This window comes from Medicago sativa, chromosome 8 (genome assembly GCF_051527215.1).
Source record: "Medicago sativa cultivar Bolivia chromosome 8, Bolivia_mono, whole genome shotgun sequence".
NCBI classification, from domain to species: domain Eukaryota; kingdom Viridiplantae; phylum Streptophyta; class Magnoliopsida; order Fabales; family Fabaceae; genus Medicago; species Medicago sativa.
In genome coordinates, this window is record NC_140756.1 from 63,472,624 (window position 1) to 63,499,685 (window position 27,062).

The window sequence follows — 27,062 nt, forward strand, 5'->3', positions numbered from 1 at the left end:
TATTTTTCCCTTGTTTTAATAACATATTATGAGTAGTATCAGGTTTTAGATTCACCTTGATGTCTCACTATCTCTTCACCAAGTATATCTCCGGTTCGAAAGGAGGCCCTAGTAATTTAAAGTTTGGCTAGAAGGTGATTCTTTTAGGAACTATCTTCACCCACTCATTTTTTAGTTGATGTAAGCATATTATAAAAAGAAATTTATCACACGCTCACTGAAAAATGATTGGTTGTAAATTAACAAAACTCTATTTTTATGTGCAATTAGATAATCAAGATTCCAAAATCAACTTAGGCATCATCAGCCTTAGCTCGGAATTGTGTAAGCGGTAGATGTTAAAAAATTACAGAATCAATTAAAAATTAACATCTAGTGTGCCTTTGATATGAGTCTATTGACTTTATACAGAAACCAATACTTTCTAAGTCACAATTACAGCAACTGGTGATTGACAGAGTTCTATTTGCCTTTACTTGTATGGATTAACATCAATGACATTCTACAAGAGAGAATGAAAAAGTGTTGATGCCAACTTGAATTTTTTTTCTTCTATATATTTCTACAAAGCATCACTTTCTGCTTGCTTATGTATATGAATTACGACTTTACGGCCTCAGAATTTTAGGCCCTACATTGGAGGCTATCCAAGACGAGATCACATCCACAAGGATATCCATCTCCTTTGATACTTGTGCACGAAGGATGTTTGTTGAATCCATGCCTAGTGTGTTCCCTACTTCTTTAGCAACAGTCTCCCATGGTGTTCCTACAGTAAGATTCGACAAAAGCTCGCTTCCACGATTAACCGCATCAGCCATTGCTGGTGGAACATCTGGTAGTGCCTGCAAGGTGTGTAATAAAAATTATGGATAATAACAGCCTCATTAGAATTGAAGTTAAATTTACTAAAAGTACCTGCTGCAATGGAAGAACATGATCTCCTGGCAACTTGCGTATTGACATGTCTAGTACAGAGCTAATGGCTGATTCAGAACTGAGCACCTGTGCTAGAGTTGGGGTGTCGTCTATTGAATCATCATTGAATTTTATGAGAAGATTTCTGGATACGCCATAGTATGATTTTATCTGAAGAATTCAAAAACAATAAATGAGAAAGTTGTATGCAAAATCAAGAATGAAACTCAGTAAATAGAGTTGAGAAGATCAAAGGATTTCTGAATTGCTTTAGGAAATCATCATGATTAATTAGATGTATACGAATATAAAAGAAATAAGGAATTCAGAAAAACATTACAAATCAAATCATAGTTATCTGCAGCCCCTAAATGGAAAATACTTTCACTGAATAGAAGATACTTTCCAGCATTCCCTAAAGCTAGAGCATACAAATCATGTCTACAAATCCTTTTACAAAGAAATGGCTTCACGGATTTATAAGAGGCTTTAAGTATAACATAGACCCTAAATTCAAAGTAATATTTTTAGCTTAACAGTGTTAAAGTCAAGTTGGATATGATTGGCCGTATTTTATGTATGCACCTTTGCCAATCCTTCATGCAAATATAACACCCTTCCTACCCCGACCCCCTTTTATTATAAAGTATATAGATTGACCGTATGAATAATTTTTTTTTGAAGAAATTAGACTAAAATGAAGTTTAGTTACAGATGTTAGCCATCATCAAACCATCCTAAAAATTTGATACAATCAAAGAAACTAGCTGCAACATTCATGTTAATTAGAATATAAGAATATAATATATACAAGATGTACCAAGTCTAAACAAATAAATATGCTCATTGACATAGAATTGAAATGAAATGCTGATAGATTATTCAATGTGAATGATAAAACAAACCCTTCACTGATTACAAGGATAAAATTACTGGAATAATAGTAATCAGAGATGTCACATACAAGTCGACGGGTCTCTTCAGGCTTTGGAGTAAATTCTTCTCTTCCCTTGGCCAAATCCATATACAGGGGAGGTAGCTGCTCAACTAAAGGAAGAACCTGTTTCATAATGGGAGGGCTAACATTTTGTAACTGTTTCAAAGTCATCTCCGCCTGCAAGTGTTTCATGAATCTATGATTGGTCATGTAAAGAAGTAAAAATAAGTATGGTGTAACATAGTATTCGTACTTGTCGGTGCTGGAAAAAATATTCAAATCAAAAACAGATTTTCTCCTAATTGAAGTATTTTCCTTATATATGGTCAAATGAAACAGACCTCCCAGATTGTTTCCAATGCTGTAATTGACTATCTTACTGCAACAACCTTCCCAGCCATGAAACATTTTTAATTTATTTCATGCAATTTCTGTATTGCTTGATTTACACTTGAGGGAAATTACAGTCAGCTCTATTGAGATATAGTCAGATGACAAAGACTCATGTTTTTGACATAGCACTTCACTCCCTTAGTCTTTAATGTCATATAGCAACAACCTCCCTTATGAAATCCTAGTTATTTTCACCTTTCAATTTAATGGTACAACTCGGCAATTTTCATAATTTATCTTTCAAAGGATTTTACAAGAAAAATCAAAGCAAGAGATGTCTAAGTGTATCCAAATATACAAGAAATATTTGAAAAGAAAAAAGAACACCTGGATATTAATTTTTCTTTAGTTAACTTGAAGGGAAGGTTATTGTAATATGACATTAAGCAGAAAAGGAGCAAAATTCTATTTCGCATACCTCAAGAGAGGTTGCCCATATTTCTTCTAGAAAATATAATAGATGCCTTCTGCCATTTTCAGTATTTTATGTAGCAATACTGACCCCTGCTCGTAGAGTTGGTGAAGAAAAAATATCTGATAGAAGTGGAGCAAAGTTTTGAGCCATTGGAACAAGAACCGGAGAGAACAAGGGGATAGACGAACTTGCTTCCTGCAAAAATGAAAGGAAATTTAGTCAATCATGATTAAATTACAAAGAGGATTCTTAAATAGGAAAGTCTCAGAAAATGTGTAAAAATTTGTTAGATATTAGGAATGACAGCATGAATAAGTTCTGATCCGATCAAGTTCTGAATTATGATATTCAAATCTGATTTATTTTCGGTTGTATACATTTCATCCTTCTTCCTATATGTGAGTTGATTGCTGGATGAATACCTTGTTATTGAATGCCATGAGAACATTTCCAGATCTTTGAACTGCATATCTTGACCCTGGTTAAATAGCAAAAGTAATTGAGTATCTACAAATCAAGTTACATTTTACAATCAGTTTAGCAGAAGGTTTTCAATATACCAATCAGAAGGTGAACAAGCGATCCCAAAGAATGACCAACACCAAAAATAGGAAGGTCTTTGACCTGAAACAATGAGTACCTTCAGTGATTTCCTTGAAAATTAGAAACACAAAGAAACTAGCCCTGGGATAACGAGTTGAGGCTTACCGTTTCTTCTAGTGTGCGGTAGCACCGATCAAATTTGAACTGTACTTCATCTGCAATGAGGAAGTGATCAAACCCGCTAGCATACGGAGTTGCTATGATCAATACACCCCTAGTAATAAGAACACGGGTAATAAGCCTACCTCAATGAAATAGTGTGACAAGAATGTAATTTGGAGATATTGCGGAAAGGAACACAGGGAGTCAGGGACTTACTTTTCTGATAGACGCTCAAGAAACCAACGGTAGGTAAGCTGAGGGGCAGCTCCTACAAATATACCTCCCACAAAATGTACAACAAAATTGGGTTTGGAGCTTTTGGGTTTGAGAATCCAAGATCCCTGAAATGAGCATGTACTAAGGTTTTGTGAATATGAAAACTAGTAGCACACTCGTTGTGATTAGTCTAATTTTTAAGGCGGCAATACATTTTACAAAAAGTGTTCAATTTACGAGGTTACTATAATCACTTTTTAAAAAGGGATCGTTCATAATGAATTTGCTGAAGAGTGTATCCAAAAGGGTGTGTTGCTATGATCACAATTTGAAGAATAACTCTTTCAGAGACTATAAATTTTCACTTTTTAAATACTTCTGGGGAGATAAAAACATATTGCTGCTTTTGGTGATCTATAATAAAGAAACTAGCAAGTATATAAAGCCATTTATGTCACGAGACTCCAGAAGTGCCAATCAACACAAATAGCAGCATAAAAATCCTAGGCTACTACGGAAACTGCAGTACTGACGTAATACATATTTATACAAATTATGGTGATGTATTTATGTCTATCATGATTCTGAAATAAAAGTGAGAATTATCTCACATTTGATGATTATATCGCTTAGGTTTAATAATAAGTTGTACAAGATAACTGGAGAAAAAAAGCTGTGTGGAACTTATCTCCCATCCCCATCCATTTCAAATTTGATTTTGACAATGAAAATAAATGTTGATAATGCAAATAGCTAAGACATCGACAGACATCCAAATTGAAAGAGGCGATGGCATAGAATCTCATATGATAGACACGTATTAAATAACTGCTTACTAGTTAATGGCTCTGTTTAGCTAAACAACTTAATGAAGCGCTTATTGTATAGGTGGTTATGTATAAGCTATTTATTTAACAAGATAAAATAAAATAAGCTATAAGCTGTTTCATAAGCTATAAGGTAGAAAGAAGATAAAGTGAAAGAAGTGAATTACCTCGACTTGAGTCCAATCTGAAGAACCCCACCAGGCATCTTGCGATTGTCTAGCAGAAGTAGTAACTAAACTGCAAGGAAATAAAACAATCCCATGAACCACAAATTAAAAATCACCTTTTTTTGTTTCCTCAACTTAGGTTCAATAAAACATGAATGGATTGAGAAAGAACCTTTCGATTTGGGAGTAAAGTTGAATGGATTGGGATTGGGATTGAGACTGTGGTTTTGTTGTGTCATCGTCGTTAGAAGAAGAAGAAGAAGAAGAAGAATTGCAAGAGATTGTAAAGCGACGGTGAGTGCGTCGGAAATGAGCAGAAGAGAAGGAGTTTGCGTGTAGCAGCTTATGAGATGATGATTGTCTTCCACCGTTGAGATTGAGTTTCACAGAATACAAAGAAGGCGTCCACAGCAAAGTTGCCATAACTAATATCAATGCTTTTTGCGTTTCTTTCTTTCTTCCTTCTTTCTACTACTTACTTACATAGAAATGCCAGTGTCTTGTTGCGTCACGCTTCTTCTCCTACTATCGAATTTATTTTTTTAAATTGTTATAAGTGGGTCAAAATGGTCATTTACTTTTTTATAAAATAATAATATAGGATTTTAGTTGAGTTCAAGGTAAGAAAGATATTTTATTTCACATCAAAGAGTGCTTATATAAAAACATTTATATTTATCTATCTTCAAATGTACTAGTGAGACTTAAACTCATGACGTATGTCGGCTTTATTAATAGACCAAATCTCTAGAGTTAAAATGTTCATTTATTTTGTAACTTGTTTCATTAGAAGTGTTGATGTGTAAGTTAAGTAGCATTTTAGATAGTTTATGTCATAGAGAATGTTTTGATAGTAAAATAGTACTCCCTCCGGTCTCAAATGTAAGAAATTTTTCACTTTTTAGGTTCATTCAATAATTGATGTATGTGGTCCATATTATAGACCACATACATCAATTATTGAATGAACTTAAAAAGTGAAAAGTTTCTTACATTTAAGACCGGAAGGAATATATATTTTTTGTCTTTTGATAGTATATTTTTTTATTTATCTTCTCCATGATCCAAACTCACGTCTCTTCTTCCCATAAATCTCTAAACAATAAATTTGGGACTCTCTTTAACAACAAACAAAGATTTGATGTGGTAGTTTTGTGCCGAGTTCGAGTTTAAGTTTTTCCTGTGTATTGAATTGACCCACTAACGAAAAGTCATGTCATAGTACTGAAGTCCAACCTCAGGCTTAGATAACTGACCCACTGACTAATTGTTACATCAGGGCACCAACATTGAAACACCAAGCTTGAGTGTTTTCATTATTATATGTTATATGTCAATGTATGGCATCGAGCTTGTGTACACGTCTAAAGATAGGGATTGGGGCGAGCAACTTTTTTCGGTACCTTATTTGATTAAGAAGTTGGTCATGAGACTAGATAAAACGTGTAACGAGATACTCGACAAAAAATGAAATTCTTGTCCATCACTAACGCATGTGGAAACTTTTTGCCCAAAATACATGCTATAAAAAAATATCAAAATGCGCTTTTTATTTTCCAACATAAACAACATTGTATCTCTCTAGTATAGTCAAGTCATGCCTTGTACTGATCTATCATGTCATGTATTATCTTGTCTAATACTTACTATTCCGTAAACCAAACATGTCCATAACGTATTGGATAGAATTTTTGTTGGTAATTAAATGAAAAACATGTTTAAAAGTTGTTTCATGTGTCGACGATTAGGGTGTCGTATGGTAAATGCATAATATTATTATGAGCTCCTAAACCCATTCTCCCTCTAATTGGTTCAATCTCTTTCATAATCCATCAAGAATGATTTTGTTGGTTGATTTGACCTATATGTTTGTATGGGGTTGTTTTAGACGTCTCTTTCTAGCGTCACTTGAAAGCCCCCTTCCAGTGAATCCTACAAGGTATGTTTCCACAGGTGGAGGTGTCGATATCCTACTCTTTTATCATCTTTGTTACGCGTCTCTCAGGACTTCTATATTTATTCTAAGGTTTGAGCGATATGGAATTCCTCCTCCAAGGTCTATACATGTCTGCATCTCAGTGACGATTTTTTTGTTTGTCTACATACATTCATGGTGGCCTCCTTGTATCGGTTTATCGATCTTAATCCTTGTCAATTGACACTAGAGTGAACATGAATTGTATGGTATTCATAGTATATTCTTATATCTGCATCTGGGTTCGAATTTATTTGGTGAGATATATTGATTAAGTTGAAGGCTTATGCATCTCGAAAGATCCCTATAGGTCTTTGCATAAGTTGAGTGAAATGGAAGAGGTATTATCTCATTATGTCTTTGCCTTCATTATTGCTATTTGTTGGGGAATATTTTGCAATCCCCGTTTTAGGAAAAATTACCTCTTTCATAGCTATGTATACTAGTGTTATCGTTCTCAATTCATCAAGCGTATCAGAAGGCATCCATGTAAAAGTGTTAGAAAAGGCCATGTTTTTCGACTTGTTACCAATTCTTGTAAGGCCGCAATTTAGTTCAAAATTTTAATTTGAGATGTTTTTTCATTGAAGTGACCCATGAATGAGCTCATAGACTTGTCTTTTTTTTGTTTGAAACTAAGTAAGCATGTTGGGCTATTTCAAATCATTTGACTTGTAGTAAACTTGGACTTAACCTCTTCCTGCGAGGTGGACCTCAAGATGAAGTGCCACCTCCTGATTTTGAAGTAGGAATGCTGGCATGACAGTCATCTTTTGAAAATAACCAATGTCGCCACTTCTTGTTTTTATGAGATTGAACTACTTTTTTTAGACTCATGATATCAGCCTTTGTCTCGTCCATGGTGTTTGACATATGAGTGTGGTTGTTGCGTGGTCGAGACATTGATGTGTCACATCGTTCTGACCCTCGACTCTGTCTCGTCTTAGTGACAGGGTACATAGTGAGGTGGAGTTTCTAGGCTTTTCTTCTTCGTGGTGAATTTTGATCCATGGATTTTCCATCATCGTTGATGACCCATCTCATGAGATCTCTGTTTCTAACGTTTCAAATATGATTTTGATGACTTGGAATCGTTTTAGGACTTATTAAACTGAACTCGAAATGTAATTTTAACGACTCATGAGAGAATCGACCCATAAACAAGAGTATTTTAGGCAACTTAAGAGACATGCGAGCAATTGGAGGGGAGTGTAGAGCAATTTTCAACCACTCATCATCGGATCTAAACAAGTTGGTTTGAGTTTGATCCAAACATAAACGGGTATGGTCAATTTGATGCTGGATTGGGTATAACCCGTACCCGTGTACACGTAGCAACAAAAAAGGGTTTGCAAAATCAAATCAAATCATAATCCGAGTAGCACTGCCAAGTGTACATCGACGCCGGACAACTCATTCATTCCTCGCCGTGACTCACCAATCACCAACAAACCCAAACCCTAATTCTTCATCTCTCCCAAATTTTCATTCCTCTTCCTATTACATACCCTAAATTCTTTTAATTTATTAATTTTATTTTAAATTATCGCATATTTTCTTCAATTAGATCAGATTTCAACACCATGCTTCACCTTTGACGATTCCCCAACGGTAATTTCATCTCATACTCACTGCTACATACTTTTATTTTCCCAATTTCAATTATTCACATTGCAATCTTAGAGATGTGCTAGTTTCACTTTGTCACCATTATTTTTTATTTTCTGTTTCAAATTTATCTAAGTGTTTGATAATTTTCTATTGTTGTCAGCTCAATTTTGATAGGACTAAATTTATTTAGTATAGAGATGAAGAGAACCAATGATTACTCTGCCAAATTGCTGATTTTGAGGAAATATCGTAGGAAATCAAATTAAAAGAATTGGATTTTGGGTAATTTTTTTATGAGTTAATTGTGGGGGAAGGAAGGAATACATTAGCTGTTTAAGGATTTGTTTGGCAAGATGGAATTTTGAGCTTCTAGCTGATAGCTTATAAGCTCATATGATCAAAATTGACCTTTATTTTACTGGTTTGTAGCGTTTTTTGATAAGCTACTTCAAGTAGCATTTGAGCTTGTAGCTTATTGTTTTTTTACTCTCAATTTTACCCTAGGTATCCTAATTGAAAAATGTTAAATATTGTTTAAAAATAGTTTTTGTGGCATTTCATATTTATCGGCTAGTTCGACCGTTAATTTAACCAAACAATACAAATTTAATCCACTATCATCTAAAGATTCATACGCTATTTTTCACGAAAACAGAGCCTAAATGTCACTACAATCAATTCATGCAGTAATATATACATTTTATCTTCAAATTTTAGAAGCAGAATCATGAAGAGACTCATACGCTATTTTTCACGAAAACAGAGCCTAAATGTCACTACAATCAATTCATGCAGTAATATATACATTTTATCTTCAAATTTTAGAAGCAGAATCATGAAGTGTTTTTTTTAAAAAAAACTGTGTGCAAAATCATGGGTGGCGTTTATTTGCCAATTTCAATGGAGAATGTTATCCTTTTAGCTGCCTTGTGATGTAAGATATGTTATTGGTGCAGAATGGTTTAGTGTATAAATTTTTGGAAGGAACCTATCTGTACGAAATCATGAGCAGCAACGACGTTGATAAAACGTTAAAAGAAAAGGAGCCTAAGACGCCTCCAGCTGCTACGTCACAGGTCCTTGTGGGTTCTTTTTGTCTTTTCTTGTTTTGATGATTGTACTTTATATATGTGATGCCAAAAACATTTTGTTGCCTTCTACAGGAGCAGTCTTCAACGACAACCGGTACTCCGGCAGTTAACCCCGAATGGGCTAACTATCAGGTTTTTGGTGAAAAAGTCTTTGTAATCGTATATGTTTTAATTAATGTCAAGCTTGGATTTTGATCCACGAGTCTTTCATTCTACAGGCATATCCTTCTATACCTCCACCTGGATTCATGGCATCAAGTCCCCAAGCCCACCCATATATGTGGGGTGTCCAGGTAATTGCCACGTACATAATTATTGGTCGATCTCAGTTTCTGAATTCTTAAGGGATTTGGCGAACATTTAATGTTGTCACTGATGTCATCACTGCCGTTACCATCAATAGTTTTTCCTATTATAACTATCAAATATAAAACCTAATGGGATCCATATTCCTTCAGCTGTGTAAACCAAAGGTCAATAGACATATTTATTGCTTTTACTAACTTGACAATATAATATCATTGTTAAATTGAAATTGGAAGTAGCCTGTCCATTTGTGTTTGAGCATTTAAGTTGCATGACGTGGGTATGAGTAGCAGTATAAATATCAGTGTGTGACAAACTTTTTAAAAATTTGAGTAAAGAAGAATTTATCACATATAAAATATAAAAACATTAACATATTGAAATTAAATTGTTTGATAATTACAATTTCCATAATTTTCCAAATCATTAATAAAAAAATACATAAAGTAGATCAAGTACGCAGCTACAGGAAAAAAGGATGTAATCAGTGCTTGCAGAATCACGAGTCACCTCGTAACATCGCACTATCCCGAGATCTTTGAAGCTCCTCCTGTGTGGCGATGCACATGGGATTGGGAGTGGCAGGGTCCTTCCATGATTGTGAAAATTGCAGCAAAATTGCTAGTCAATTTGCAGCAGTATTTCCAGAAATCTGACTCGGAATTTTTGCAAAAATCTTAAATTTTTAATTGAAAGGGATCTGTGTCAGGTTTTGGAGGAAAACCCAGAACTCTGTTTATGTGATGGTGACAGCCGAACTGTTTACTGCTTCCTCTCAAGTCAACAAACAGTACAATCAGGGTTTTCTAACTGGGCCAAGTAGGCCCAATTCATCTTCTTTTTTCACTTTTTTTTTAGATTTGTTATCACCCATAGTTAAACTATATTTTCTTTTAACAGTACCACTATGTTTAATTGTTTTCTGAGTCCTTTTTTGGGGCATATTTGTTTAGTGAGTCTTTGATGTCCTTTATTTTTATTACTTCTAACATAATTAATTGATAATGTGTGTGTGTGTGTCTGTGTGTTTGTGTGTGTGTGTGTTGAAGTTTAATATCTCTTTTTGTTAATTTTAATCTAAGTTTATTTTAATATTATTATATATGGATTATTTTGTTGATATATCTTATTTTTAATGGGTATGAACTTAGTTTAATGTTGTAATTTAGAGGTTATTTTCATCTATGATAGTTTTTATGCATGCGTGTGTGTGTGTATTTCTTTGATTGTTTTCCAAACCTACTTGTGTATAGCTTGCTACACCAATACTAAAAAAATATCTGATTTGAATTTTCCTTCATCCTTCCTATTGATGAAATGCTTACATGCAGCATATGATGCCTCCCTATGGCACCCCACCACATCCTTATGTCGCAATGTATCCCCATGGTGGCATATATGCTCATCCATCCATGCCTCCGGTATACTTTCGTAGACCATACTTTTTTGAGGTTATTGTATTGTAATCGATTGATCAGTATAATCTATACTTCATTAACAAATATTTACACATTTCTATGAATTTATTTAGGGATCTTATCCTTTTAGTCCTTATGCCATGCCTTCTCCAAATGGTATGGTGGATGCTTCAGTGAGTTTCTTTGTCCTTCACTTTTTTTTTGCACTTCCTCTTTTGCCTTTGTTCTTTTTCTTCTCTCCTACTCTGGACTTTTCATCATCCAAATATGCAGAAAGTAACTGATGCATTGACATGCAGGGGAATACTCCAGGCAGCAGTGAAGCTGATGGTAAACCTCATGAGGTGAAGGAAAAATTACCAATCAAAAGATCAAAAGGAAGTTTGGGTAGTTCAAACATGGTTACAAGAAAAAATAATGAGCTTGGTAAAACACCAGGGGCATCTGCTAATGGAATTCATTCCAAAAGGTAAGATGAAATGTATTGATTGATCAATTTGTTGAATAACGCCCTCTTCTAATTGAATGAAAGTAATCCAGTAATCCTTGCCTGAATTCCTGTAAATTAATGGTTTGTAGATATGTAATAATGAATTGTTTACAAATTTATCAGTATTTTTGCTTCATTGCCTTGTCTAGTGCAGGAAATTTATCGGTAGGGTTAATCACTTCATTTAAGTCTCGAGTGCTGTAGCTTGCTATTTACAATTTTATGCTGCCTACTACTATTCTGATATAAAACTTGAATTTGCAGTGGTGAGAGTGCAAGTGAAGGCACTAGTGAAGGAAGCGATGAAAACTCCCAGAATGTAAGTTCTGTGACACTTGTTAGTTGGCTACTGCATGGTCAATGTTTGTCCAAACCAGAAGTGACACAACCTTTCATCCTTGTTTTCTATTGCATGCTTATTTATGAAAATATCTTCTGAGCAATATGAGGATAAAATTTTGTTGTAAAACAACAAAAGAACCAATGGATGTTGACATGTTATCGCAGGGCTCTTTTGTTAATATCTTCCTAACATGTTAATTTTTTTTGAATGTCTTATGTGTCTGAATAAAGAATTGGAAAAGAAAATGTAGGGTGCATAGCTACTGCTTATCGTTTTATAGTCTGTTGAGGAATTATAGATTTAGCACAATTGTAAGTCAAATCTTAAAATGTAACATTTCAAGAAAACAATACATGCATCTAGAAGTGTAGGCTTTCCTCGTTATTAACATTGATCCTAATTTATCTTTCAAACAAAAATCAAGTGTTTTAGTTGGTTTAGTAGTTTTTTTCCCATATACCGTTAGCACATGTAATACCCTTTTATGTTGATGTGTATTTTGGAATCTAGGTGTAAACCACACACGGTAGCTATGTTTATTTAGGCATGAAGTGATAAATATACACCCAACACATTGGAAGTGTTGGAGGCTGCAATGAAGGCAACCAAAATGCCGCAACTAGACGGGCAGACTGCAATGAAGGCGGGATTTCCAACAATAACTTATCTAAGGACCAGGGAGGGTTGGGTAGCTTAATTGGTTTGAGCTAAGGGTTAAGTAGTTGGAGGTCCAGGGTTCAAGTCCTGGCAAGGAGAAAAAACTAACATAACAATTAACAAAGTAACATTTACCATTAAAAAAAAAACTTACTTAAGGACCTTCCAAAGACTTGGTTAAAACATTTTCCAATTGATCCTTTGGACTAACAAAGCTTTACATTGTCTGTTGAATTTGCTTGATATACTAATTAAGGTTTTCAAATTGATTGCCAGAGTACCATTGGTCTGACAAAGTTAATATATGAATTGATATATTTACTAAAGCTTTAAATGTTTATTCTAAATGCATACATGTTCATTTTGTGGTACGTCATTATAATTAAAATCATCAGGGTTTTCTCCCATGCAAAATACAGTATGTTCATGATCCACCCTGTATAGAATCTTAAGAATGTTTAGATTGATCTTCAGAAATGACATCTATCATATCTTACTATAAAGGCGGCTTTCTACATAACATAATAGCACGTATATCTTCCAAGTGATGCCTAAAATTAATTATTTTTTCCTGCTGATTTTTCACTGTCTATATGCATGCATGGTATTTATTTCAATTGGTTTTTGCAGGGCTCTCAATTGAAATTCGGGGAGAGGCAGGATTCTTTTGAAGGTTTAATATATATTGTTACATTTGTAAATATTTTGTGTTGATTTGAGTATAATCGTATATCAATAAATTATGCTTGTTAAAGCTTTAATGTTTTGCTGTATTACAGATGACCCGGCTCAAAATGGCAGTTCAGTACCTCAAAATGGTGCACTTAATACACCTCATACAGTTGTTAACCAAACTATGTCTGTCGTACCTATGTCCGTTGCTGGTCCTCTCACAACAGTTCCTGGTCCCACTACTAACTTAAATATAGGAATGGATTATTGGGGAACGCCAACTTCATCCACCATTCCTGCAATGCACGGAAAGGTACCTTCTACTGCAGTTGCTGGAGGAATGGTTAATGCTGGGCCACGAGATGGTGTTCATTCACAACTTTGGCTACAGGTTAACTTTGTCAACAGGATATATTATCTTGTTGCATTATTACTTTGCTAAATCTCTCGTCTTTTCTGGTTAACTATTAGGATGAAAGGGAGCTTAAACGACAAAGGCGGAAGCAGTCTAATAGGGAATCTGCACGTAGATCCAGGTTGCGAAAGCAGGTAATAGAGTATAGCCTTTTCCTACTTCTGACTGGATGGTCATAATTAGCATATTTGAAATTAATGTTTTTGTTGGTGGTTCTCAGGCTGAATGTGATGAACTAGCTCAGCGTGCTGAGGTTTTGAATCAAGAAAATGCCTCTCTCCGTGCTGAACTGAGCCGGATCAAGAGTGAATACGAGAAGATACGTTCTGAGAATGCTTCCCTCAAGGTGATTTTGAAATCTTGATGTGTTTTGGTATCTGGATTTTGACTATTCTGCTTGTTTGACAAGCACTGTCACCCATACCATGTGCCACCTAAATTATGTCTGTATAGATTGATTTAATAGACGTTTCAACCCTGATTCAGATAGAGGAAGAAGAATCTAGTGGACTATGTGGCCATTATAACTTTCAAATTGCATTCTTAATATCTGAAAATATTAATACAAAGGCTGAATCTGCTATCTGATACAAAGATATATTGGTTCTACAGGAGAGACTCGGGGAGATACCAAGGAACGAGGATCTTGGGGAGGGCCAGAATGATCAGCATGTGGGTGAAGGCACTCAATAGAGTGGTTAGACAGAGGCTGTGCAGGGTGTTCATTAGGATCTAGCTTCCTTCTTGATGTTGCTTTTCAGGAAGATAACATAACCAAATAGCAACAAGTTATTGTTTTTGGGTAGCTTTTAGTTAAAATTATATCAAAGTCGATTGGTCATATGTAATATTAGGATTGATTTATCCTATATGATCCCGCATTTGTAATTTATCTTGCTTTTGACGACAAAAACGACCTGGATTGTAGGTAGAGTGTGAACACTGGTTCATGCCTTATCTGCTGCATCAAATGTTAGTGGTTGGTTGAACTAAGAAATGCGGTTAGTGAACCTGAGCAATGTCCATTATATGGATTGTCGTGCTTCTGGGCAAATAATTCTTCAGGGAATAAATATAGCTCACGATATATTTGTCACTTTTTGCTTTATGAGATTTTGGACTTCTTAAAGCTTGGGATTGATTAGAATGTGTGCGATATGTAGGAGATTGCTGACTTCTACATCAAACAATTCACATTTTATTTTAGGTAAAAATTCTATGAAACAACAATTTAGGAAGGTGTGTTATGTTAGTTTGGGATTATTTAAATCAATAAATAATTATTAATTTTAATGATTTTTTTTTACTATTTCCATTAGCTAATTGTAGTTTGAAACTCCAAACGGATTATAGTTCAAATTCAACTCCATGCTTGGTAATTACAATTTGATGATATAACTCCAATTGAATCTAAAAGATTCTGACTTGCTAGTGTTTTTTGGTGTGTCGGAGCTGGTGTTGGTGTTGGTTAATTAAGTCTATATCAGAATTACTCGTGTTTTTCCTACTTGCTGTGGCATTGGAAGCTAAGTATTGAAGGGTCCTTATGTTCAATTGGAATTCTCTATTTGGACCGATTTTGTCGCCTGAACAAGTGCTCTAAATCGACATCTTCATTAGCTTCAATGGTGTTACAATGTTATGATCATGGATGAATGATATATAGTTAAACTATGGTTGATTGCTACAAAATTTGCAATATATTCTCATACAAATGTTTACTTACCATCCCCTAAAAAAAGTTTATTTACCATGTCAGGTCCATGATAGAGCCATGTATAAAGTTAGCGTGAGTTAGTTTAATGATTTGGATAGAAAACATAGTAGAGTTGAAAGATCAAATTGACACTTTAATTTATTTACTCAAGTGCATACACCCATCACAAGTTGTAAAAAAAATATTCAAATCATAATCTCCATGGGATAAAATATTTTTGGCACCATTAAAAAGTTTTTCAAAGTAACAACAAAACATTAAAATTCCCATTCATGGTATGTAAAAAACATTCTAAGAGAAGTCTATGGATATAAAGTTTGGTCTCATCTCATCATCATCACTTGTTCTTCTTGTCCATACAAATTTCTCTTTCAGGTCCCACAACACTTGTATGAATGCCTTCTCTTGAAACCTTCGAAACTTACCCTTTTGGCAGCTTCAATGGCAACCCATTTACTATCAACTCCGTTTTCAGTTCTCACCAACCACTCACTAAAACCACCATCACTCTACCGTTCGATCCTCTCTGCTAAGTCAACCCCTCTTTCTCTCCCTTGCATTAGAAAAAGCTCCATTTTGTGTAGCACAACAACTTCTGCAAGGTTCAATTCATGTTTCTTGCAAAAGGGTGCTCATGGAAATTCAAAAAGCAGACAACTTTCAATTAAATCAGCTGGAACTGATTCTGGGAGCACTTCTTCACTGACCCAAAATGTGAGTCTATGTTTCTAAGTGAGTTTCCTCGGCAAATATATTGATTTTGATTTTGTAGGATTAATTTTAGTTTTTTTTTTTTTTTTTTTTTGAGGAAAGGATTAATTTTAGTTAAAACCCGGTTTAACAAAATGATTTATTTTTGAATATATTTACATTAAATGAGTTAGTTAATTAACTTTAGTATACTTTGTAAAAAAAAAAAACTTCAGTATACAAATTAGTTTGGAGGCAAAAACTATAAATTTTGTTCTAAAAAATGCCATAATCAATTTTAAGTCTTTAGAATCATTTTGACTTCTCCCATAGATAACTTTTTTTTTTTTTTTTTTTGTGCCAATATCTCCCATAGATAATCTAAAGATGCACTATTTGTAATGTGTAATTTTGAGTTACGGCAACTATAAAATAATTAAGCCATTAGGTCATTTACTCAAATGCATCCACCTATCATAAATTACAATGACAATCATAATCATAATCCCATGAGATTTGATCTTTTTGGTACCATTAACAACAAAACATTAAAATTCAATTTCTTGTTATTGAATATGTTCAATTTTTTTTCTTCTTGTTATAAAAAAAAAACATAGTCAGAGAAGTCTATGGATGTAAACTCTCACTTCATCTAATATCATCAATATAGTATGATAGAAGTGATGGATATTTGACCATCTTAACCATTTGATCCTATTGAATAAGAGAGAAAAGAGAGACATGCTGAAAAATGGTGTGTCTAAGCTGCACCACGGAGATTATATTATATAAGCAAGAATGTTAAATTACAACACAATATGTTAAGGATTCTTCAAAAAAAAAAAAAAAACACAATATGTTAAGGAATAATCTAAGGAATTTGTTATTCTAGAAAAAAATGCTAGCGAATATCCCTATTCCCTAACACTTTTTAAAGATTTTAAATAGTAAGTTTTTATGAAATATCAACATATCCAATATTTGATCCGTAGCTGATGCGTATGAAAATACTTTTGTTAAGAGAATCTCAACCTCTTAAATGAATATTAGTTTGCGATGGAAAATATCTAATATCATAATTTTGGTTAAAAAAAAAAATCTAATACTATCATAATTTCTTGGCCGTAAAGGTCACCTCAAAAAAACAAAGAAAAAAACAAAATTTTCTCTTTGAGGTCCCACAAGATAGTACGAATGCAATGATAGGTTTCTCTTGAAGCCGCAGAAACTTTACCACTTCCATGGCAACCTATTTCATCACTTGTCAGCATAAAACCATCCTCACTCTTTCTTGCCACCCTTTCTACAAAATCATCAACACCTCTTTCTCTCCCTTTTGTGTAACCTAACAACTCCTACTATGCTCAATTCCAGTTTCTTGCACAAGGGTTCTCAAGAAAATTCAAAAAGCAGACAGCTTTTACCTAAATCAGCTGAAACTGATTCTGGGAACACTTCTTCACTCACCCATAATGTGAGTCTATATGTTTCTATTCATTTTGGGAGAGCCAAAAATGATTATGAAGACTTAAAATAATTGATCAGATAGGATTAATAGCTTTTATGGTTCAAATTTATTATTCAATTCAGTTTCATGTGAATCTATCCAAACATAGATTATTTCACCCTAAACTCATTTTAACTAAACTGAATTTTGTACAAGTTTAATTCAATCAAAATCAATTTTCACCACTTAGAACCAAACCAAACACACACTACTACGTCAAATTTGTGATAAATTTGAGTTTTTATTTTTTGCTTCTAAATTTCAGGTGTTTGGGGTGTTACATTTGATTGTGTCTCTGGGGCTTTTTCTTGCTACGGATAAGCTTTTGAAGAAAGCATTTGTAGCAGCTGCTATCAAGTTTCCTAGTGCATTGTTTGGGATGTTTTGTATATTCTCAGTTTTGATAATTCTTGATTCTACTGTGCCATCTGCAGCTACAGCAGTGATGAACTTCTTTGAGCCTGCTTTTATGTTCATTCAGAGATGGCTCCCTTTGTTCTATGTTCCTTCTTTGGTTGTCTTGCCTCTTTCTGTTAAAGATATACCTGCTGCTTCTGGCATCAAAATTTGTCTTATTGTAGGTTGGTGCATGTATTTCTTGGTTATTTATTTACTATTTATTTATTGTTGGATTGGCTAAGTTGCTCTGAGTTTGCATTGCGAGTGACCATCTTGAGTGAATCACCATTTTAGTCCTCGAAATGGTAGGGTAGGGAGGGATCGAGCAATTAGGTCTCTGAAACTAACGAAATTCCAAAATGATCCCTGATATTGAGAACTAAGAAGCACTGACACATACATAAACACCGGACAGACACTGACACGGATACACCCTTGGTAATTGGAGAAAACGGAAGTGGTTGACTGTAACCACACGTGTCAGTGTCATACAAGTGTTGGATACCGAACGTGTCGTGCACACCTTCAACCTGAAGTGTCAGTATTACATAGATTGATTGAGAACCCTCGATCAATAATTTATTTAAATTTGGGTATGCTGATCAATGGGTTATAGATGCTTAAATAATTAGATAGCCTCAGTGTTTTATTGACTTGAGTGACAAATCTTCTCTTCTCCAAGTTTTCTTTTCAAAATCTGCATCTCCTGTATGATGTGCATATTTTGGTGCATGTTTGATGTTTGGATACTGATGTTAATAATGTTGTTCAGTTGGAGGATGGCTAGCTACACTTTGTGTTGCTGGTTACACAGCTATAGCAGTACGAAAAGCTGTGAAAACAGAATTGATAGATGCCGAGCCTATGGGAAAGCCGTCGCCTTTTTCTCAAGTAGAAGTGTGGACATGGACTGGGATTCTCCTAACATCATTTGTTAGTGCATTATTTTATCCAACATTACTGGGGACAAGTGCTAGAACATGCCTTCCGTTTTTGCTTGCAGCCACAGTGTTAGGCTACATGGTTGGTTCTGGGTAAAATATATTCGTTTTTACTACTGATATTCAAATTGACAATTGCTTTTTTCCTATGCACACAAGGTTTAAAATTGAAAAACAAGTATTCCTTTATGAGTTTAGCTTTTATATAATGCCAGTGTAAAACGTTTTACACTGTCAACAAATCAAAATCAATCATATGTGTGATTTTAGAAGTAGTTATGATTGAAGTCAAACATTTTTAATGTTATGACAAGTATGATTGATTGACAGTGTAAAAAATCTTTAAACTGACAGTGTATATGAATTAAGTCGTTCTTTATCACATGCTTATGCTATTGGAATTTTATTACCAACTGTTATGGTATGTAATTCAATTTTTTATTTGAGGTTGATTCATTGTTGCTGTTATTTTCTTTCAGGTTGCCATCAAATGTGAAGAAGGTCTTCCATCCTATAATTTGCTGTGCACTATCCGCAGTTTTGACAGCATTTGCTTTCGGGTATTTTTCAAAGTTAGGGCTTGATCCTGTTCTAGGTATGTTTGAAGATAACTATATAATTACTCTATCATGAAAGTTGGTGCCAACTTTGGTTGCTAATTAACTAGGAAAAGAAACTCAAGTTCATAAACAACAAGTTTGAAACTTCCTTCTGATTGCAAACACCGAATGACAAACAGTCAAGCATTTCAAATCTTCTGGCAAGTTACCTAAGGAAACCAGTTTTTCTTTGTCCCCAATGTCTTGAAATATGCAACTCGTTGATTTATTTTAGTCCCGATAATGTATATTTTTCGTTTTAGTTTGTGTAATATTTGATTTATGTTCAATTAGTCCACGTACAATATAGGGACTAAAAAAAAATAGTACCGACACTAATGAGAAATTAATATATGTTCAAGTCATTTTTTCTTTAGCTTTGCTTTCACATCACGGTTCCTCTTTCTCGACCACTATGCCTAGTAAATTTTATAGTCAAAGCCATTTCGGCATGATATATCTTTAGTTTTTGTTGACTCTTCTCTCAACATTCATAGGATATTACCTTACCAACACATCCGCCAATCCTGGAGCCGGTGACATTTTAATGGGATTTTTGGGATCTGTTATTCTCTCCTTTTCCTTCTCCATGTTCAAGCAAAGAAAGGTAAACCATCTATAGGTTTCCTCATGAAATAAATCTTATACTTCTGCTAAAAACTAAAGCAGACAAATACAACAATGTCTCGTTTGTTTTTACTGCATATTTTTTATTTACTTATTCTTTTTGTTCTTGGTAAATCATTGGGCTATTTAGAGTTTGATTTAAGTTGAAGGGCCCTGTTTGGATAAACAACTCAATTAGGCACTTATATTATAGCATAAACACTTATTATTTAAGTGGCTATGTATAAACTATTTTATAACAAAAGGCAAAATAAAGTCAAACTGTTTATGTAACCAAAAAAAAAAAGTCAAACTGTTTCCATATAAGCTATAAGTTGTTTTCATAAGCTATCATGTAGAACTTACGGAAATAAGCTAAAATCAGTTTATGAACAGTTGATACGATGTTTCCATAAGCTTTCAATAACAGTCTTACAAATGCTTATGCCAGTAAATAAATTCAAAAATGTCAATCCAAACAGGATATGAATTCAAACTTGAAGAGCAGAGAATAGTGTACATATCCTTGTACAGACTTAATTCTCTTTCCAATCACTAACCAAATAAAAAACTTGTTTTCCAACATTTTTCTTTCTCATACCATAGTTAAACAGCGGCTAAACCGTTACTCATTAACCATTGATTTGTTTTCTATATTCAGCTTGTGAAAAGGCATGCAGCTGAGATTTTCACTTCTGTCATCATCTCAACAGTATTCTCACTGTACTCAACCGCCCTTGTTGGACGTCTTGTTCAATTAGAACCATCCTTAACCGTGTCCATTCTACCCAGATGTATAACAGTGGCATTGGCCCTCAGTATTGTGTCTCTGTTTGATGGTAAGTATCATGCCTGGACTGCAAACGTTCATCCCAATAATCATTAAATGGATGCTCTAAATTTTGATTTGTATTTGATTGTACTTTAGTTCCATCACTGAAAAATTCTATTTTCTGTGTACAGGTGCCAATCCATCTCTCACAGCAGCAGTGGTTGTAGTAACTGGTCTGGTTGGGGCGAATTTCGTGCAAGCAACTCTTGATAAACTCAGATTTAGTGATCCGATTGCTCGAGGAATAGCAACTGCTTCTAGGTATTTTTTCGCTAACCAATATTTTGTTCGCTTACCAAAAACCCTTTATCTTTGCATCACACACTGAAATTGCATTTGGATTATACACTCTGGTGGAGAGGTGTGGAGTCTTACAATTCCCATATCCCCGTTTTAATTTGGTCTATACGTAGTTTGTCTGTCAGGTAGTCTTAAAATTTAGGTTGGGTTGGTCTAACTCAACCCTACAAAACTGGCCTGTTAGATGAGAAATGTCAATGTAACTCTTAGCACATTCTCTCACGTCTAGGCTAGACATCTGGAGTGTGACTTGAGCAGCCCCAATAGGGGGTGGCCCATTGGATTTTAAACAGATTCTGATACCAGGTTGTAAGGTGAGGGATGCCTACCACTTATAAACTCATTTCCAGGTCATATTTCATCCAATGTGAAACTCGTAACATAACTAGAAATGGTATTGATAAGAAGAATTTTTATTGATTCTGGTAACATACAAGCATAGAAAAATATTTTCTTCTTCATGCATATGTGTGATTGTTTGCTCTTGAATAAATTTTGTACAGTGCTCATGGGCTTGGAACAGCAGCATTGTCTGCCAAGGAACCCGAGGCTCTCCCATTCTGTGCCATTGCGTATGCTTTGAATGGCATATTTGGATCTATACTATGTTCAATTCCAATTGTGAGACAAAGCTTGCTTGCAGTTATTGGCTGAAATTATCATATTAATATCACAACCTGCTACTATTATTTTCATTCCCTTTGTATGCTATAACTTCCATTGTTTATATGGTAGAGTGGAAATGTATAGAGAAATATTATGAACCATGCAGTAAGTAGCGCCATTTTGTAAATTGTATAGGATACAATAATATATTCATTTATGATTTATTTATCATATTCTATGATGTCAATTGATGTGAGATATGTGGAATGTCACATGTCATTTTACGTGTTAGGTTAGAGTCTTTAATGACAAAAGTTGACGAAAAGATTATTTTGACTAACATATTACAATTTTAAAGATGGTAAAATTTTGATGACTAGTTTTCCTATCCGCTCTTTTATATGTTCATGTATTTTCAATTTCATTTTATCTTCGTATATATAGTTCCTTCAAAAAAAAAAAAAATATATATATATATATATATATATATATATATAGTTGATAAGAGAATATTCTTCAAATAATGAAGAGTATTTTCATTTTAGGATGTGGTGGTAAGAAAATTAACAAAACAATATGTGTTTATTTAGATGAAAAGTAAAATGGTGGTGGAAAAGGGTGTGACATGCTGTGTCCCAACACGTGTTTGAATATGAATTAATGTTATTGGTGGAAGGATATGTTAACGTTGGTATTGCATAGCATATTTTGCATTGGTTGATGAGTTGGAAGGAAGAAAATTTGAGAAAGTAATGAGCTGTTCCTTCCTTCTTCATCGCCTCAACAATAACAACAATTCCTTCTTCCACCGTATTATAGCTTCTCCTTTCCTCTCTGCTCCTCCTCCTTAATTTATTATCACATTTCTTTTCTCTCTTCTTTTTCCAGATTCTACATTTCTATTATTCCAGGTTCTTTCATTTCCTTCTTTCCTTCTCTTTTCATTTCATGATTTTGTTGTTGCATTGCATGCCTTCTTAATAATAATAATTAGGTCTTTCTAATGGTAACTATATTGATTGTTTCTTTTGCATTGTTTGATTGTTATGGTTTGTGATGAAATATAACAATTTCTTCCAATAAACTTGAAACATTTTTTAGTAATTTATTTCTGATCAGGGACGAGGATGACATAATCTATCTTTTCTCCTTTTCTTTTAATTACTTGTGATGGAAGTTTTTGTGTGCTTGTATTTGCGGAAATATATGCGATAAATATTATGTGGAGAAATCTCTCCTGTAGAATGGGAAACGTAACTTCTTATAAATGCAATGATTCTACCATGCTGTCTCCGTAGTCACAAAAATTAACGTTAAAGCTCCAATGGGTCTCGAAAGAAAGATTTGATCCTTATTTTAAGAATATGATTTAGATATGTTTTTGTATTACAATTGCATATTTCATATTAAGGAAGAAGATGAAGATTTAGGCTGCGACACCACTCATTGAAATGAAATCGAGGATCAGTAATATGCAGAAAATGATGATATTAGGATCCTCAATTTCATTCCCATCAATTTGATGGCTGCAATCAGATTAATTAAATTTTCTATTCGTTATTTTAGGAAGAAAGTATTCAAATTTGAAAAAGGGGACATTCAAACTCAAACACATGTATCTCTTGCTAAAATTTATACAGGAGACAAATTAATCACTATAAAATTACCAAAGTGTGATTGGTTCCTTTTGAATTTGCTGTAGTGCACAAATTTTGTTTTTGTACTACAGTAGTAACGATGAAAATTACTTTCCCACAAAACCAATTGCATGATTTTTGTCAAATAGTATAAAAGATTATCCTATAAGATGAAGGGAAACTTTGTAATGAATTAAGAGTAAAATAGTAACAATGAAATAAGACAAATTAATAAACCTAATCTGAGTAAAAAAAAAGAGGTTATATATGTAGAGATATAGATAATGCTAAAAATAGTGGTGGAAAATGATGAGGTGTGGTGATCCCACACCACGCGTGCTTAAATGTGGTTTTGTTTTCCCTAGATTATATAGTAGAGGTGGTAGTTTGTGGGGACGTTGCATGGGTTTGGAACACACACAAAATTAAAAATGGAGGGACGAGGTTGCAAATGCAAATAGTTAATTATCCTCCTTCATTTCCTCAACAGAAACGTACCCTATGACATGCACCATATAAATTATAATACATAATATTTATTCTAATAGGACCAACTCTCCCACTTTCTTCTTCTGCATCATCTTTTTTCTCCTGCTCCTCAATTCCAATTCAGGTTGGATTAATCACTTTTTGTTTATATCTTCCTTCTTACATGCATATAATATGGTTTTGTAAGCACTACTTTTATCCACATGTTATACAATAATATTTTGGGGCATTAAAGATTAAAGGGGCACCATCCTGCATTGTGAAAATTTTCATCACATACTATTATATAGTTATATTTCATTACATATTTGTTTCTTAATAATGATAACTTGAATTGCAGACATTTTGGTGGCACTCCCAATTTCTGTTTTGGAGCAGATTTCGTATTTAAGAGGTGCCACTTTGAAAAGACAAAAAAAAAAAAAAAACTATGGAGCCACAACCAGAATCCCCTAGTCAGGTTGGTGATGAAACTTCACCAAATTCTGATTCTGGTCTTAAGAATGTAATTGATACCGCAGCACCTTTGAAATCTGTCAAAGATGCTGTGTCCAAGTTTGGAGGAATAGTGGATTGGAAAACCCGTAGAACTCAGAGTCTGGAGGTATGTCATACTCATAATGTCTTCCTCAAATTATATTCTTGCTTTATACATTTTTCTTCTTAGTTTTGGATTATAGTAAGTGACATCATATTATATTTTCCACTTCCCCTAGTCCTAGTCATATATAACTTCATAAAATCTTATAATGGACTAGTGTCGTTAAATAGCGGATATATAGCATGGATGAATTTGAACAAATCGCTATTGTGTCGAAACATATTGTGCTGATGCAAATTGGATGAATGATATTTTCTCTATACATTACTTGCTAGTTGTTTCTCATTCTTTGAGGCATGCACAATTTGAAGTCTGAATTCCCTAAACCACATGACTTTTTTTTCTTTCTTTCTGTTTTGTTCTTTTTGGTGAACAGAGAAGCAAGATTGGACATGAATTTGGAAAACCAAATACAGCTGAAGAATTGGAAAACACTAAGAAACTTACAGAAGAACTCAAACTCAACTTAGAAAGTGTAGAAAGAGATGAGCTTCGGGTAAAAGAAGAAGTGGAACTTGTGATTCGCAAAATTGAGGAGCTGGAGCAAGACCTTGCAGATGAAGCCAGTTTTGAAGCCAAAGCACAACTTGAGGTTGAAAAATCAATGCATAGTGCTGCAGTTTCGGAATTGGAATATTTGAAAAAAGAATTAGACTCTTTAAGGAAAGAGTATGATTTTGTAGTGAGTGGAAGGGATGCAGCTATCATCAATGCCGAGGAGGCTGTTGCAGCATCCAAGGAGATTGAAAAAGCAGTGGAAGATTTAACAGCTGAGTTAATTGCAACAAAGGAGTCATTGATTTCGACTCAAACGGCGCACATGGAAGCCGAGGAACAAGCATCAGGCGTCGTTGATGAAGAAACTCAAAAATATAAGCTTGAACTCGAACAATCAGAAAAGGAGCTAGAGACACTAAATGAACAAGTTTTATCAGCAAGAGTTCTCAAATCCAAATTGGAAGCATCTTCCTCTTTGTTGCTTGATTTGAAAACCGAGTTAGCAGCATATATGGAATCAAAACTAGAAGATGAAACCAATGAAGAAAGAAAGAAGGAACTAGAGGTAGTAAAGATGAACATTGAAAAAACAACTAATGAGGTTAACAGCTTAAGAGAAGCTTCAATATTGCTTCAATCGGAACTAAAAGAAGAAAAGTCAATTCTCAACAACCTTAAAGAAAGTGAAGAAAAAGCTTCTGCTAAAGTCACAAGTCTTCAAGTTGAACTTGAGAAATCAAAATCAGCAATAGCTTTTCTTCAAATGAAAGAGAATGAAGCAAAAGAGATTATGGCTGAGTTACCTAAGAAACTTCAAGCAGCAGCACAAGAAGCTGATGAAGCCAAATCATTAGCTCAAACTGCTCAAGCTCAACTTCTTGAAGCACGAGAAGAAGCTGAAAAAGCCAAAGCAAACTTAGCTACATTGGAAAGTAGATTACAAGCAACGCAAAATGAAATAGGTATTACTGAAATATCTCATCTATTGAAAACTGATAAAAAAGTGATTTTGGTATTCAATAATCTAGAGATTAATTTATACAGAACTTTTAAAAAGAAAGAGTTATTATGTGATTTTGGAAAGTTTAGCTTTAAAAGTGATTTTTTTCACAAATGGGCTCTAATGCTTAACCAACTTTATTTCTAATAATAGGAGCTGCTAAAGTTTCTGAAAAATTGGCTAAAGATTCAATCAAAGCATTGGAGAGAAGTGAATCTGCTAGAGGAGGAAGCAACAAAAACGAAGTTGATTCTTCATCTCTTGTGACACTCACATTAGATGAATATCATGAGCTAAGTAAGAGAACTCAAAAGGCTGAGGAACAAGCTAATCTAAGAATTGCAGCTGCAAATTCACAGATTGAGATGGCAAAGGAATCTGAATTGAGAAGCTTGGAGAAATTAGAAGAACTGAATGAAGAGTTGTGTGTAAGAAGGGAATCACTTAAGATTGCAAATGAGAATGCTGAGAAAGCTGCAGAAGGAAAATCAGCTGTAGAACAAGAGTTGAGAACATGGAGAGCTGAACAAGAACAAAGAAAAGCTAATGAGGTTGCTGCTGCTGCTGCTGCTGCAACTGTGAATGTAAATGATTCACCAAATTCTTCACCAAACTCCTCAAAGGGAAAATCTCCTTTAGATACTACTTCTACTACCACTACTGCAACTACTACTACTACTCCTGATAATAATAATAATGTTGAAGCTGGACCAGCTTCAGATGGAAAGAAAAAGAAGAAGAAGAAATCATTGTTTCCTTCAAAGGTTGTCATGTTCTTTGCAAAGAGAAAAACACATCCAAGCAAGTGAATGTAATTCTTTAACTGAAAAGAAGTACAATATAAGTGTTGAACTAGTCTTATTTCTGATGAGGTTAATTATTGTTTGCTAAATATGTGAGAGTTTGTATTAAATTAAATTCTTTTGTTGCAAGATGGAAATAAGATCATTTATTGTATATATAGCCCTATTAATATTATAGCTGTTCCATTGTTTCAATAATACTTCAGCCTTTATCACCAAATTACCATTTTCTAGAATGAAAAAGGCATACAAGAGTCTCTACTTTAGGACACATGGTATTT

The 27,062-nt window shown here is 34.2% G+C and overlaps 4 protein-coding genes across 8 annotated transcripts; 3 read left to right on the forward strand and 1 right to left on the reverse strand.

The window, feature by feature from the left end:
• Positions 1-320: 320 nt before the first annotated feature.
• Positions 321-5,031, reverse strand: LOC146900399 (Gut esterase (DUF1350)). The gene is given in 11 exon segments (XM_085733348.1): positions 321-668; positions 671-845; positions 919-1,089; positions 1,883-2,032; positions 2,751-2,858; positions 3,086-3,141; positions 3,224-3,287; positions 3,372-3,480; positions 3,585-3,709; positions 4,579-4,648; positions 4,751-5,031. Coding segments are annotated over 11 exon segments (1,323 nt in total). The 5' UTR covers positions 5,002-5,031; the 3' UTR covers positions 321-624.
• A 2,891-nt stretch (positions 5,032-7,922) lies between these two features.
• Positions 7,923-14,652, forward strand: LOC146900400 (bZIP transcription factor 16-like). Of its 2 annotated transcripts, none has more exons than XM_085733352.1 (13): positions 7,923-8,164; positions 9,121-9,240; positions 9,328-9,387; positions 9,474-9,548; positions 10,893-10,982; positions 11,093-11,152; positions 11,279-11,448; positions 11,734-11,788; positions 13,100-13,142; positions 13,249-13,532; positions 13,613-13,690; positions 13,777-13,902; positions 14,169-14,652. In XM_085733352.1, the coding sequence occupies exons 2-13, from the start codon at positions 9,169-9,171 to the stop codon at positions 14,247-14,249; spliced, it is 1,194 nt and encodes a 397-aa protein (XP_085589478.1). In that variant the 5' UTR covers positions 7,923-8,164; positions 9,121-9,168; the 3' UTR covers positions 14,250-14,652. The 2 variants fall into 2 exon arrangements, with proteins under 2 accessions (XP_085589478.1, XP_085589480.1); XM_085733354.1 differs by having other exon boundaries at positions 13,249-13,454.
• A 1,044-nt stretch (positions 14,653-15,696) lies between these two features.
• LOC146900401 (plastidal glycolate/glycerate translocator 1, chloroplastic) lies at positions 15,697-21,984 on the forward strand. Of its 3 annotated transcripts, XM_085733351.1 has the most exons (9): positions 17,196-17,370; positions 17,425-17,437; positions 17,736-18,051; positions 18,642-18,903; positions 19,290-19,405; positions 19,907-20,016; positions 20,677-20,854; positions 20,979-21,108; positions 21,651-21,984. In XM_085733351.1, the coding sequence occupies exons 1-9, from the start codon at positions 17,324-17,326 to the stop codon at positions 21,799-21,801; spliced, it is 1,323 nt and encodes a 440-aa protein (XP_085589477.1). In that variant the 5' UTR covers positions 17,196-17,323; the 3' UTR covers positions 21,802-21,984. The 3 variants fall into 3 exon arrangements, with proteins under 3 accessions (XP_085589476.1, XP_085589475.1, XP_085589477.1); XM_085733350.1 differs by having other exon boundaries at positions 15,697-17,437; XM_085733349.1 differs by lacking the exons at positions 17,196-17,370; positions 17,425-17,437 and adding an exon at positions 15,697-15,987.
• A 479-nt stretch (positions 21,985-22,463) lies between these two features.
• Positions 22,464-26,979, forward strand: LOC146900402 (protein WEAK CHLOROPLAST MOVEMENT UNDER BLUE LIGHT 1-like). 2 transcript variants are annotated; one of them, XM_085731290.1, is made up of 4 exons: positions 22,464-22,664; positions 24,220-24,483; positions 24,857-25,940; positions 26,132-26,979. In XM_085731290.1, the coding sequence occupies exons 2-4, from the start codon at positions 24,310-24,312 to the stop codon at positions 26,785-26,787; spliced, it is 1,914 nt and encodes a 637-aa protein (XP_085587416.1). In that variant the 5' UTR covers positions 22,464-22,664; positions 24,220-24,309; the 3' UTR covers positions 26,788-26,979. The 2 variants fall into 2 exon arrangements, with proteins under 2 accessions (XP_085587416.1, XP_085587415.1); XM_085731289.1 differs by lacking the exon at positions 22,464-22,664 and adding an exon at positions 23,937-24,003.
• The last annotated feature ends 83 nt before the right edge of the window (positions 26,980-27,062 follow it).